Source organism: Lasiosphaeria miniovina (genome assembly GCF_030549165.1).
Source record: "Lasiosphaeria miniovina strain SMH2392-1A chromosome Unknown B0T26scaffold_5, whole genome shotgun sequence".
Lineage (NCBI taxonomy): Eukaryota > Fungi > Ascomycota > Sordariomycetes > Sordariales > Lasiosphaeriaceae > Lasiosphaeria > Lasiosphaeria miniovina.
This window is the reverse complement of record NW_026848224.1, coordinates 3,007,929-3,021,456: the sequence shown is the minus strand read 5'-3', so window position 1 is coordinate 3,021,456 and position 13,528 is coordinate 3,007,929. Positions and strand designations below refer to the sequence as shown.

Below are 13,528 nucleotides of genomic sequence, written 5' to 3'. Positions count from 1 at the left end.
CGTGCAGTGAGTGACTACCGGCAGGGGGCATAAATAATATCACAGCGTGCACTTTTCACTTTACTCAAATTCATCTCTATGTTTGCTCATCGTCATGGTAATTTCAACTCCAAATTCTAGCTAGATACTCACCGCGGCATAAGAGACTCGGTCTCCTCCAGACCCTCATGTTGTCTTCCAGGCCTGCTCGAGGAGGTCCTTGACCTTCCCGGTCTTGATGTGCGGGAACTGGTGGTTGAGGGTTCGCTCCGGCTTGATGTCGAACACGCCTGCCTCAAACCACTGGCCAAAGGTGGCTAGGAACCCCAGCATGGCCGGCTTCGGGAAGAAGGGGTACATTGGCAGGTACGAGGGAAGCTCCGTTACGACGCCCGTCTTCAACGTCTCGACTGAATCGTAGGTGACGTCGAACTTGACTCCTTCAGCGTTGCCGAGTGACGTGTTAGTTATCTTCTTACCATACTCGTGAAGTAGTGAGGCAGGGCGGGCGGGCTTACCTTTAGCCGCCTCGGCATAGCGGAGGAACTCGTTCAGAGTAACCCTGTCGCCAATGACATAGCTCACAGGGTCCCACTTCTCGAGGTCGAGGATGGCGGCAGTGAACTTTGCAATGTCGGCCGAGTGAGTGAAGACGACGGAGACGTCGCCGCTACCTGGGATGGCGGCGACATTGTTGGGTATGTCGATGAAAAATGTCCTTTGCTGCAGATAAGACTTGACGACGGGCGACGTGAAAAAGTCGAGGAAGTAGCCGTTGACGATGTGCGTCGTCTCAAGATTGGAAACCTTGGCGAGCTCCTTCTCTGCAGCCAGCCTGTTGATGACTGAAGGGAGCGAGCCGACGTTACTGTTGAATTACACAGTGTGAGGTCGGCATAAATTCCTCGTCTCACTCGGGGGCATACGGAGTATTTGCGTTGGTACTCACTCAGAAGGGGCTGGAGCAGCCCAGTCGCTGGAGATCAATCTCTTGGTGGTCTTGGATGCGTCGGCTGCCTGGATGAGCTGGATCTCTTTGGGGGAGCTGCCGTCCATGGGAATCATGGTGATGGTCGAGATGACTGTGTCGATCTTGTTGTCCTCGAGGATCTTGGTCAAACCCGGAACATTGTCGTAGTCGACTACGATAACAGGCACGCCAACCCGAGCCTCGACTTCAGCGTTAGGCTAAAATGGCTCGTTAGCGTCAAATCAACGAGGAGGCTCTCGAACATGGCCCAGACCTTGCGTGCGAGGATTTTGACTTTGTGCTTTCCAGTAGCAACCAAAGCTTCGACGATGGCGCGGCCAATATTGCCCGTCCCGCCTGCAACAGCGACAATAGCCATTGTATGAGATGTTGTGGACTGTAAGAGAGAAAGATCCTTTGTCTCGGGGGTGAAATACGATGTTGTGTGTGAACTAGTTAAGGAGACTGAAGTTCGGGAACTACCAGAGAAAGGTGGTGGGCTTGAAGCCTGCTTTATACCGAAAAAAAGAAAAGAAAAGAAAATAAAAATAAAATAAAAAAATAAAATAAAAAAAATGAAAGACAGTTAGTCAAGGATTCCAGGAAAGACCAACAAAGAACTTAGCTAGGTAAACTAGAAATAGGGTACTCCCTAGTAGCTTGAACGAGCGTAGTTTGGGCTGTTGGTGGAAGCGGCAGCCAACAACCGGAAGCAATTTGCATCCGATTGGCTACCAACTAGACCGCTAAAATCCCCACAAAAGGTAGCGCCATAGCTCAGCAGGCCTGGAAGCAATTTGCTCCCGGACACAATCCATTTGTTAAGCAACCAAAACAAAACACGAGCAATTGCCCCCAGTGCATGGAACCTCTCAATCTGCGTACCATACTCGTACTCCCCAGAGCCCGGAACTATATAGATCGCGCGAGACGCGTGGCGCCGGATGAGTTATGCAGCCGAAAAAGCGACCGGAGCGGAATCGCATTGCCCAGGTACGTTCGAGGTTCCCTAACCCTCGAGTCCTTGGCAGGGATTAACACGCCAAGCGAGTGTCTGCTGACTGGCCCGGCTTGAACCTCAACCTCACCACAGGCGTGTTTAACCTGCCAGGAGAAGAAGACACGATGTGATGGCAACACGCCGTCGTGCTCTGCTTGCACCGCTCGCGGCGTGCAATGCATCCAACACAAAGGGGCTCCGAGGAGGCGCGGTCCAGGGAGAAGGTAATTAATCTATCGACTTTATTTCAATAAAATTCCTGTCTACTTAATCGCAATAATTACTAACTTGAGCCCTTAGTAAAGAGCACATGAAGGCTCTCGAGGAAAGGCTGGCCAGGATGGAATCTCTGATCCAGCGCCCCGAGCGGTCGCAAAGCCTGGAGGACCAGCCGGCGCCGCCCCCGTCAATTCCACTCAGCGGCCCGTTGTCGCCGCCTACAGTCCAGGCCTCTGCAGATCGAGTCGATATTGGGTACCCAGTTTCGCAACCAGAGCCCCGCGAACAGTGCGAGCCCTCTTCAATAACCAACCCAAGCCCAGGGATGGTCTGGCAGCCAGGGCCTGTGGACTTGGACTTTGAGACAGCCCCTGCACCAGCTCAGCAGCAACCAGGCAACAAAGCAGGGGCTGCCGACAGCATCCAGGCGCAGGAGCCAGTCTCAGTCACGCCTGCCGAGAAATTCAAGCTCATATCGCATCCCGTCCACGAGAGCGAGCCATTCCAGCTGATGCAGAAGCTGCAGTCGACAGCAGCGCCCGGAGCAATCTCCCCGCGGGAGCCGTTCACCTCCATCGTGGAGCACGTCATCGAGGCCATGTTCGCCGAGTTCCCACTCCTCAATACCGCGCAGTTCCTGTCGTGCCTGCACGCCACGACGCAGCAGCACCCGGGCGGCGGCTGGCCCGCGCAGCAGCCCGCCGCCTGGACCTGCCTGGTGAACGCCGTCTACGCCGCCGCGCCGCCCCTCAAGACGGTCAACTGCTACTTCCAGGACATCTGCGTCTTCTCGTGGGCCTTCTTCAAGAACGCCTTTGCCGCATTCCCAGAGCTGCTGGCCCGCGGCAGCGGCAGAGGCAGTGACGTCACGCCCGTCGCCGCTATCCTCGCCATGGCCCTCTTCACCCGCCACTGGGCCGCCACCCAGCTGACCGCCCTGCTGCTGTCCACGGCCGCCAGGATGCTGCATCTCATGGACGCCGGCAGAAGCGTCTCCCAGCGGCTGCGGGAGCAGCGTGGCGGAAGCGCGGAGAAGCAAAGCGACAACGCCGCCGCTACCCCGTGCGTCGGCCGCCTGTTCTGGGTCGCGTACATCCTTGACGTGGAGCTCAGCTCCAGCTGCGGCGTTCCGCAGGCGCTGAGCCTCGACAACCAGGACCCTATCCTTGACCTGCCTGAAGAGGGCGTCAGCGACCACATATCTCCGCTAGTGCCCGTGCAGGGCGGTAGTTCTGCCGACGGGGCGGGAGTGGGAACAGTCGGCCTGTTCAGGCGGCGCGCCAAGCTGGCCATGATCCAGTCGCAGATCGCAACGCGGCTGTACTCAAGCTGGGCGGTGCGCAGCCTGGCCGACACCGACCTGCTCCGCGAGATCGCGCAGCTCGACCTGGCGCTCGCGGATTGGGAGGCGCAGCTCCCAGCTCGGCTGCGTCTTGCCCAGCGGCCGGAGGATATCGCCCTCGACAGCCCCGCCGCCATCATGTACCTGGTGTACTATAGCAATGTCGCCGCTGTACACTGGGCTGCGGGGCGCCACGAGGGCATGGGTGTGTTCGCCAAGGCGCCGACTTTCTACCCTGAGCTCGCGCTGTCGCGGCTCAAGGGCGAGGAAGCTGCACGAGACACCATCCGCCTGGTGCTGCATGGCACGCCCCCGCGGCTGCTGTTGGACTTTTGGTAAGTGATGTTCTCATGCCCTGCCTTCATCACCGGCACTGTTGCTGTTGCTGATTGCAAACCTGCGCAGGCGCGTGCTCCGCTATCCCATCGCGGCGGCGTTTATACTCGCGAAGAGCGTCGTCGAGTCGCCAAAGACGGCAGAGGCCAAGGCCGACGGCACCCTGCTCGCCGCGTTCGCCAAGTTCATCGACGACTGGGCGCGCAGCGAAAAGGTCGACTTCGGGAACCTGCTCCGCGGCTGCGCGAAGTTGGCGGGTCTCGCTGCCGAGGCGATCACTGCCGCGGCGCAACCCCAACGCCCTGGCGTGCAGCAACATGACCTGCCGTCCAAGTTCAAGTTCAAGGTGAGTAGTGCTCAGATACATTCATTTCATAGGAGCTGCGTCTGGGAGAGATCTGGCCGTTGACTCGTGCGAGAAACCAGACCTTCCTGGTGGCGATGAGCCGCTGCCTCAACCCCATGTGCCTGACCCAAGACCTGCTGGGCGACGTGGTGAGCAGCGAGGTGGGCGTCGTCGAGATGCTCTGCAGCATCCTCGAGCTTCCGGCAGAGGATAGCCAGGTAGGAGGACGGTTCGTGCCGAAGCTGTTTCGTCCTGGGACGTATGGGTTCTCCTCCGAGCAGAAATAAAAAGTTGACGTGTGGAACGACTGATGACTTTGGGTTCGGGCTGGGGGAGTTTGGCAGGTCAGAGGCAACGAGAGCAATCCAGGTCTTGTTTTGTCGTGTCAAATGGCTTCTGCGAGGCAGGGCGAGCGTGGCAGACGCATGCTGTGTTGGCGCTCCTGTGTGGCTTCGAGGTTGGCCGGGCGAATGAACCACCCGGCCCTGGCCCCCTTGCTCCCTGAACGGCGCTTCAATGCACCGAAAAGCTAGAGCATACTTGAAGTTTATCATTTGAAAGTTGAGACAGGGTTAGGGGGGAGAGAAGGTGAATGAGATGTTCGGAGAGAGATGCAACATGGAAACTAGAAAAGAAGGGTAGTGAGGGAAGTGAACCAAAGGCAGTAAATAATATCACCCCCTGGATTTTCTGGAGGTGTGGTGCAGTTGGTTGGGTCGCGCGGAAGATGACATCGCCTGTTTAGGTATAGTCGATGACTTCCAAGGTACCCGACAGGGTCATTATGTTGATAAAATCTCACACGTCAAGCCAGGATGGCAAGGATGGGGGGTCCCTTCGGAGTACGAAAACTTTAGCGGCGTTTGTATGTACTCTGAATGTACCTCGACCCATTTCTTTTTTAGTACACAAGGATTTTAGCTCGTCAGGGGGGAAACATGCATGTCATCTTCCGCAGGTTAAGAGATACCTAACCAAAAAACGATCGCGCGCCCCTAGTTCGGTTGGTTGGGGCGCGATTAGCTCCCAAACAAATGGGACTGAATCCTGGCCGCCACTGCAGGCCTGTGTGATGGTTGGTAGCCCTGTAGCCTGGCTACGGTAACACAAATCAAGTCCTCCAGTAGTCCACTGCCCCGGCTCATACAATATACCTGGTACGGAGACGCTCCGTCTAGCCGGGGTTGGTTCCAACTACTAGCTTTGCCGCGCGTATCGTTAACGCGGCGCCTGGTCTCCTGGGTTGGAGGTTTCAAAGGTGGTCGGCACTAGGTCGCTGTTGTTGGTATTATGTTCAGTAGTGCAACCTTTGGTTTGTTTATTTATGCCAACACACAGCCGTCCAAATCATGGCTCGCACCACATCACCCACCATAAGCCCTCATCGGAACCGAAGCTCCCGCGTGCCTCTCCCCAAGCCTTTCAGCGAGCTTTGCATTGTCTTCGACCGAAGACCAGATAGACGCCGCAGAAAGCAAATCCAAGCCATTCAAGGTCTAATTAGGTAACTACCATGGCATCAGTCAACAGGACTGCGCCGGGTTCAAGCGCGGGTGGTGCCAAAGAACAGATTGTGGTGGCCGACATCGATCTATCAAAGAGCCAACAAGTGGTGAGGATTAGAAAAGAGGACTGTGCAGAGCATATGAACCAAAATTTATTTTTGGCCGTGAAAGATGTACATACCTTGGAGGTATGTCCATGACCTTTTCGACTTGATTTTATCCATCCTTGTATTAATTTGTTCCCCAATGTCTCTAGATGCTAAAGAGCATGATCAATACCGGTCCCCCTAGGCCCGTTTCTGATACCTCAGAGTCTTCTAAACCCTCGAAATTTTGGAAACCAGTAGATTTCCACAAGGACCATTATTCAATATGGATGAGAGTTAACGAGGTAACCGACAAGGAAACTGTGGAAATCACCAGCGAGCAACACTATATAGATTGTCTCCACGAACTTGCTCATAGATGGGGAAAGAAAAGAGAGGCCGGCTGGGATGTGGTCAAGATCCAGATAATCCACAAACCGCTGCCCCTGACCTCGGCCAACAAAGAAAATCTTGGCGATGCTTCCATCAGTGTTGCCGGGTGGTCCAGAGGAGTAAAAGATGGAGCAAGGAAAGAGAAGTCTAAGGGAGTCAAGCCCTTCTCAGTTTTCCCCGACACGGCTCCCGGATCAACCGGTACCTAATCAGCCCGGAAGCTCGACAACTGGACCAAGATGAAAAATAAAAGAACAGCGACGACATTCGGGGTCCCACCGGATGACGGCGGAATACATAAAACTATCGCACGAACTTAGGGGGACTGAGAAGAAAGAGGGCAGACTCCGGTTCTTCCTCTTGGGCTTTCGGAAAAGGAGCAAAGAGCGAGAACCCACAAAATTTGGGTGCGTGTTGATAGGAAAAATGGAGTAGGATGTCCCTATCATAAGGAATTCTCGAGGCGGTCGTCACTCTTTATTTCAGGGGTCATTCTAGGAACTGGGTTTCGGGGGTTTGAGAGAACCTGCTGGCCAGGCTGTGTGGTTTTATTTATTTAATTAGCTGAAAACTGTCCCAGGTGGGCATTTCAACTGTCCGTGAAGCGATTCGCAAGCTGAATTGTACGCGTGTTCAACAAGTAGGTAATTACCATCGATGAAATGGGCATGCAATGTGTGTGCACCGAGAGCCCGGGTTCTTATCCCCCTCGCCACCAATCAAACCCCAGCCCTGGTGTCTGGAGCTCAAATTGGACCGCGTGGCAGGCATGAGCCTATGAGGAGACGAGGTTGCAAGGCCCAGTTTCTTTCACGATATGGAAAGAGGGACGATGATAATAATGAGGTGGGTCGAGAACCCCACATTGATTTACTCATTGGTCTTTTACGCACCGTGGTAAGTTTTTACCACCGTTATGTGCCCCATGCTTGAAGCTGGCTGATAAGGGTTAGGGTCAGTGAGCAAAAGGTGAGATGGTTGGCGACTCCGCGCCGCCAAAATCGGGACAGGAACGGGACAAACATGACTCTAATTTTCGAAAACCGCTAGCAATCAGCCGCCGACTGCACAGATCATCTCGTCTGAACTTGCGTCCGCCACGTTGGTGAATCAAACCGTTATCAAGATCATCGGATGACGTCGTGGGTCCTGCAAGTCGATAATTGACGACAGTTATAAAGTTCACCGCCCCGCGCGAGGCGCCGGTTGCGCCTCCCTCTTCACCATGGCCGCTTGTTTCTGGCACCTACGAACACGACCCCCTTCCAATATCAGAAGGAGCAATCTACCCTCAAACCTTTATTTGGCGATATCCTGCCTATCCGCACCTTACTCGCGCAGCATGGGCTCCTTGGCCTCGGCGAAAGCCAATGTCTTGATTGTAGGGTCTGGCGGTGTGGGCACCATGGCGGCCTATGCCCTGGAAAAGAGCGGCAAAGCGAGCGTGACTGCCGTCTTGCGGTCAAACTTTGCTGCTGTTCACGATGCCGGATTTCAGATTAACTCTCTGGATCACGGAGAAATCCGAAATTGGAGACCATCGCAGAGTGAGTGAGCCCACACCGGTCGCGACCTGGACCACACACATTGAATCTCACACGCCAAGCCCAAAGTCCGCAACAGCGTCCCAAACGTGGCCCAGGAGAAAGATCTCCAGCCATACGACTATGTCGTCGTCACCACCAAGAACATCGCCGACGTGAGCCCGACCGTGGCCGAAATCATTGCGCCGGCCGTGACTCCCGGCCACACGGCCATCACGCTGCTGCAGAACGGGCTGAACATTGAGAAGCCAGTCATCGCTGCATTCCCTCAAAACCCCGTCGTCTCGGGCATCTCCTTCATCGGGGCGACCGAGGGCCCGCTCGGGACCATCAAGCACGACGACCACGACACGCTAGTCGTCGGGCCGTTCATTAACCCCAACATCCCCGCGAGCGCGTCCGAGGCGGCGGCCAAGCAGTTCGTCAACGCGTACTCGTGCGCGGGGGTCGACTGCGTGCTCGAGCCTGACGTGCGGTTCTGGCGCTGGCGCAAACTGCTCTACAACTCGTCGTACAACACGGTCGCCACCATCCTGCGCATGGACACGTCACGCATGCGTGTCTCGGAGCACGTCATCGACAGCTTGATCCGCCCCGTCATGCACGAGATTCGTGCCACGGCCAAGGCCGCCGGCGGCGTCGATCTGCCCGAGGAGCTGATTGAGAGAATGATCACCATCGACACCTTTGAGGCATTCTTCAAGCCCAGTATGCTCCAGGACATGGAAAAGGTATGTCGTTTTCTATCTACTGGGGTCTAAGAGTAGTTCTCTCACGAATATTTCGTTTCGTCTTCTTAAGGAGGGGGCTCCCTCGTATATGTTCTCACCTATCTCATTTTTTACACTAGCATTCCACTCGAGATGAAATAGAAAACACAGCTTAATTTCACTTCCCGCCAACCTTACGAGACTGAGACGCTAACATTTCCTCCCCTCGTCCTCGCAGGGCAACTACATCGAGTTTGAGAATATCGCGGGAGAGCCTCTTCGCGAGGCCGAGCGGGCGGGCGTCCCTACGCCAACGCTCAAAGTCATCTACGAACTGCTCAAGGGACTGCAGTGGCAGACCAAGGAGGCAAAGGGGCTTGTCCGGGTGCCGCTGAAGAGCGACCCGAGTCTGAAGTACGGGACCAAGCACCCGAGAGTCGTCACATGAGCAGTCGTCAGGTTTATCGGAGCGCCCTAGGATTCAGGATGCGACGGGAATAATCACACTAATGGACTAAAAGAGAGAATTGTGGCGTTGTCCTTGTGGCGTTGACGTAAATACCTTGGAGTATAGTGCACAGATAGACAGGGGATGCCATTCAGGCTTAGAAATACACTGCCATGATGCTCCGGCATCATTGATTTTTACAGAGAGGACTTGTCTGTCTTCCTTGTCTGGGTTTGGTCTTGTTGAATTGAAGGTGCATGTAATTATGATTACTTGAAACTGCCCCCAAAGCATGAATATTACAGAATCAAATATGAGAATACCGAGGTAAGTTGATCTGAACAGACTAATTGTTAGCGAGGACAGAAGAGATTACGATACTCTAGAGTCTCAACGTTTTAACTTCTTCAGCGGAATGAGGCCGGTCAAGCTTCAGAGCATTATGAAAATGCAAGAAGGGAAATGGTTCACGCCTCTTTAAACAGACTCTCTATCCGTACGGAGTACGTATTGGGAACTTGTGCGAGTCCGGGATTTGGCCTAATCGGTAACAGGGCTATCCCTATTGCGGTCATGGGGCGCAGTCAACTCGCGCTCCTGGGATTGCGGGCTACGAGATCGTCGGACGGGGCGGCGCCAAGCCCCTAAATGGCCGCGGAGCCCCTCTTGCCCCTTGAGTGGGAGATTTCAGCTCCATTTTTTAGCGAGCAGGCGGCTTCAAGTCTGACAAGCTAAATTGCGCCGTGAGCACAAAGGACACAAGATGCAGCAGCTAGGGCGGTCTCGATATCACCAACAGCGCAAAAGGCAACGTCGGACATTGCGCGAGAGGCGGAGTCTGCAAGGCGCCGCATTGTAGATGGAAAGAACGGCCAACGACGAGACAACCGCCCTCCCTGCGCCTGCCACATTGGGTTGCGGGGAGCGCTCTGGGCCCCTGGCCTGCGCTGTGTTGGGCTGGGAATAGGCCCCCACTGGCCGCACCTCCCATTGGCCGGCAGCAGGCCAAGTGCCCAAGAGCGAACAGCTGGGCCTGGCCCATTTCCCTAATAATCCGCTCCCTTGCCATTTATGGACGGATAGATCTTGGCTCTGGCAAACACCAATAGCACGCGTGCCGCCAGTTAGCTGAGGCCCAGGTTAGTGGCCACTGGTCAGGAGAACACGGGAATCAATCCTGCGCTTGCGTCGTGCAGCCGAGCCTTCCCAGAAAATCCCCCTTTCCCACAAACCCCCCGACCTGGGAGTTCCGTCCCGTCGAGACGCAAACGCAAACGCGCACCGCATCGTTCCATTCCCGACCGACCTACCACGCCGTTCGCCTTGTCTGAAATCGACCTATGCTTCTCACCGCCCTTACCACCAGGGCACACGGCCTCCGTGGCAGCGCCAACTTCCGACTTTAGCACAAAAAAAAACTCAACCGAGCCGAAATGATTTTCTCCACGGGGTCATCCCCGATGAAGATGTCGCCACGGCTGATCCCCATCGCCGCCGTCCTCGTCTTCATCTCGCTCGGCCTCGTTGCCCATCAAACATTTAGCGACACGGGCATCCTCAATTTCCGGCACCCGGGCGCCGACCGAGCGTGCCCTTCACAACCTTCCGCGGCGCCATCATCACCAGCAAACGATGGCGACAATGCGGGGCAGGGCGCCGGCGGCGACGTCGTAGTGCCGCCGGGTCCGGTCCACATCCCCAACACGGTGCACTTTGTCTACATCTTCAAGGAGGGTGTGAGCGAGTTCAACTTCGAGTTTAAGCACTTCCTGTCCGTGTATAGCGCGTGGTACTACTGGCGGCCCGAGATTGTCTACATGCACACCAACGCGGGCGCGCCGGCGGTCGAGGCGGCGCGCGAGGGCAAGGGCAAGGGCGGGCGGCCCAACCAGTGGAACCAGCTCATCTTCAACGCCATCCCCAACCTGCGCATCAACAATGTCGACGAGCCCAAGGTGGCGGGCAACGGGCGCGAAATCAAAGTGATTGAGCACAAGAGCGACTTTGTGCGCACGCAGGTGGTGCGCGAGATGGGCGGCGTGTACCTGGACCTGGACGCGCACGCGCTGCGCGACGTGCGCGCGCTGCGCGACTGCGGCTTCGCGACCGTGTTCGGGCGGCAGAAGCACGGGCAGGTCAACAACGGCATCTTCTTTGGGCGCAAGGACGCGCTGCTGCTGAACCGGTGGTGGGAGGAGATGAACGCCGTGTACGACGGCGGGTGGACGACGCACGGCAACGGCGTGCTGACGTGGCTGGGCCCGCGGCTGGCGCGCGAGCCGGGCGAGGTGCTGATCCTCGAGCAGGACGCGCTGCAGCCCGGCAGCTGGGAGGTTGAGGACAACAAGCTGCTGTTCGGCATCCACAACGAGACGGCCTCGAACCTGCCCGCCGGCTTCCACGACGGCGACCCCCTGCCCGAGCACGCCGAGGCCATGGAGGACCGCTGGAACAAGCGCAAGGACCCGGCCGTCTTCCCCGACTGGCAGCGCGACTACTCGAGCACTTGGGTCCTGCACGCCTTCGACCCCGGCCGCAACAACAACCCCGTCCCGGGCTTCAGCCACATCTCGCCCCGCTACGTGCTCGAGCGCCAGAGTAACTTTGCCCGCGCCGTCTACCCCGTCGTCCGCCACATGTACGACGAGGGCCTCATCAAGGTCGACGACTCGTACAAGGGGGCGGATTGATGGCTTGCTTTCTTGTCATTTTCGTTTTTGTTTGTCCCTGTCGATCCGCTGGGTTCGGGGCTCTTCAAAGCGTGCGAGGCCGCGTTAGAGAAAGGAAAGGGAAGCGGCATCTCTTTTTCTTTTTTAAAGAAAGGATAATATGAAGCATGTACGGACGGCGGCTGATTTCTTTTTTTTTTGCTCTTTTTGTTTGTTATTTGCCCCCCCCCCCCTTTTTTTTTTCTCCAGAATTTCGGAAAACATAATGCCCGGCCGAGTTTTGTTTGGGAACTGGCTATAAAAACCGTTGGTGTAAGCATGGCGATTTTTCTTCTGCGGATGGGGAACACACAAAACACACACATACTCACGTCTCTGAAAAGAATCTAGTCAAACGTCTGGAAGAGAGAAAGATGATGGGATGTCGGGATTTTTCTTTGGTGGCGCGTCGGCGTTTTGTTTATAAGATTTTGTGCGCAACATGGCATTGTCACGGACTCTTCCGGCCAGATATTGTAGGAGTATTAGAGCGGCGAACAGAACATATTTATTTTTTTGAAAGGAAGGGATTGCAAGACCATCTAAGCCGTCCACAACGAGGGGATTTCGCGGTTTTTACACAAGGGAGAGAGAGGCCGGGTGCCTGAATGGAATGCCGTGAACTGTCTAGTGTGTCGGCCGCTCGCTGTCCCTGCCCTCGGCTCCGTCTAAGACATGGCACAGGTTGCCTACTCCGTTGGGTTGGGCTCGCGATGGCCCGCACGGCTCCATTCTCCCAGGTGTCGTAACCCATTTCCGTCATGGAGGTCAGAATAAGAATAACGTCAGTTCAAACTTGATAGGTGGATCTAAATCTGAACTTTATACCACATGCCCACGGCGGGTCCCCCGCAGATGCAGATGGTGGCGATTGGGGTTGGTGGGCCGAGTGCGTGCTGTGACGGACCGCCCACTGCGGGGTGCCAAGGCGGCGCCGTTGGAGAAACTGTAGCCCACTGACGGACGCTACAGGTGGCTGACGTTATAACATCAACAACAAATAACAACAAGCTGGGACGTGAGAGATCTTTTTGGATGCGGTTTTCTTCTGCACACGAAATGCGCAGCTCTGACGCGACTTGGAGATTGTTTAAGACGGCCCCCGGCCGCACTTGATGGCCACACTTAATATGTTCATCCCAGGTACTGTACAACAAACACTGCAAAAGGAATTACGGGCAGCAGCATGCCCGAAAATAATTGAGCCCTAAAGAGGGGGGACTCTCATCGACTCCTTCGCAGTCCACACCCTCCCCCCTTTCTACCATGGATAACACGAGCAGCTGTAAACAGAAGCGTCTTTGACTCCCGCATAGCCTACGCCATGCCGGCTTTCTGCCGTTAGTTACCTTAAGCACCTCTACAGAAGGAGAAAGATGGAGGAGACCTTCAGCTCTTGGGCCTATAGTTCCGGCGAAGCGACGGCTCCGTATATACAGAGATAGTTGACACTTGACGCAAAAGATATGGACACGGATGATAGTACATCTTCCCAGGGCATAATTAAACTATGCTCACTGGGGAGAGACAATATCGGGGCGACCGACTCAATGTTGGTGTGTCGGCGTTGGGTGTTGGGTGTGTACTATCGCGTGCGTACCGCCAGGGCCAGAGTGGTGCTTTCTCTGCTGGTCGCGGTCGATCACGGCTCCTCGCTGGAACGATGTCACCGCCCAAGGGTTGGCGAACTAACGGCTAGGTAGCTGATCCTGCAAGAGACGACAGCTTGAGAATTCACGAGACCGGGCTGTGGCCTCTGGCCTGGCGTGTTTGTGGAATGGTGTTGTTGATATCTCACCTGTCGGCTATAGTGCTTGAGGAAATAGTAGCCGGAGTGCCCACCGGGCGGTCTGCAGTACGGGTGGCGAAGGAATGCACGAGCAGGGTAGCCGCGGGTGCCTTCCAACTCTGTTCGGTTGCTGCGCGCAGAGGCTGTAGCGAG

General features: G+C 55.8%; 4 protein-coding genes across 4 annotated transcripts; 3 read left to right on the top strand and 1 right to left on the bottom strand.

The window, feature by feature from the left end:
• Positions 1–57: 57 nt before the first annotated feature.
• Positions 58–1,822, bottom strand: B0T26DRAFT_716999 (uncharacterized protein). The gene is made up of 4 exons (XM_060442307.1): positions 1,224–1,822; positions 929–1,167; positions 498–847; positions 58–419 (listed from the first exon to the last, which is right to left on the bottom strand). The coding sequence occupies exons 1-4, from the start codon at positions 1,326–1,328 to the stop codon at positions 166–168; spliced, it is 948 nt and encodes a 315-aa protein (XP_060294615.1). The 5' UTR covers positions 1,329–1,822; the 3' UTR covers positions 58–165.
• Positions 1,823–1,900: 78 nt separating this feature from the next.
• On the top strand, positions 1,901–4,479 carry B0T26DRAFT_677641 (uncharacterized protein; the record flags this gene model as incomplete). The annotated part of the gene is made up of 5 exons (XM_060440127.1): positions 1,901–1,942; positions 2,043–2,173; positions 2,250–3,845; positions 3,916–4,192; positions 4,225–4,479. The coding sequence occupies 5 exons, from the start codon at positions 1,901–1,903 to the stop codon at positions 4,477–4,479; spliced, it is 2,301 nt and encodes a 766-aa protein (XP_060294614.1).
• Positions 4,480–7,130: 2,651 nt separating this feature from the next.
• Positions 7,131–9,110, top strand: B0T26DRAFT_716992 (ketopantoate reductase PanE/ApbA-domain-containing protein). Its single transcript, XM_060442306.1, has 3 exons — positions 7,131–7,723; positions 7,790–8,451; positions 8,669–9,110. Exons 1-3 carry the CDS (start codon positions 7,402–7,404, stop codon positions 8,876–8,878), a joined length of 1,194 nt encoding a protein of 397 aa, XP_060294613.1. The 5' UTR covers positions 7,131–7,401; the 3' UTR covers positions 8,879–9,110.
• Positions 9,111–10,344: 1,234 nt separating this feature from the next.
• B0T26DRAFT_651540 (uncharacterized protein) lies at positions 10,345–11,568 on the top strand (the record flags this gene model as incomplete). Its single annotated transcript, XM_060438287.1, has 1 exon — positions 10,345–11,568. One exon carries the CDS (start codon positions 10,345–10,347, stop codon positions 11,566–11,568), a length of 1,224 nt encoding a protein of 407 aa, XP_060294612.1.
• Positions 11,569–13,528: the final 1,960 nt, after the last annotated feature.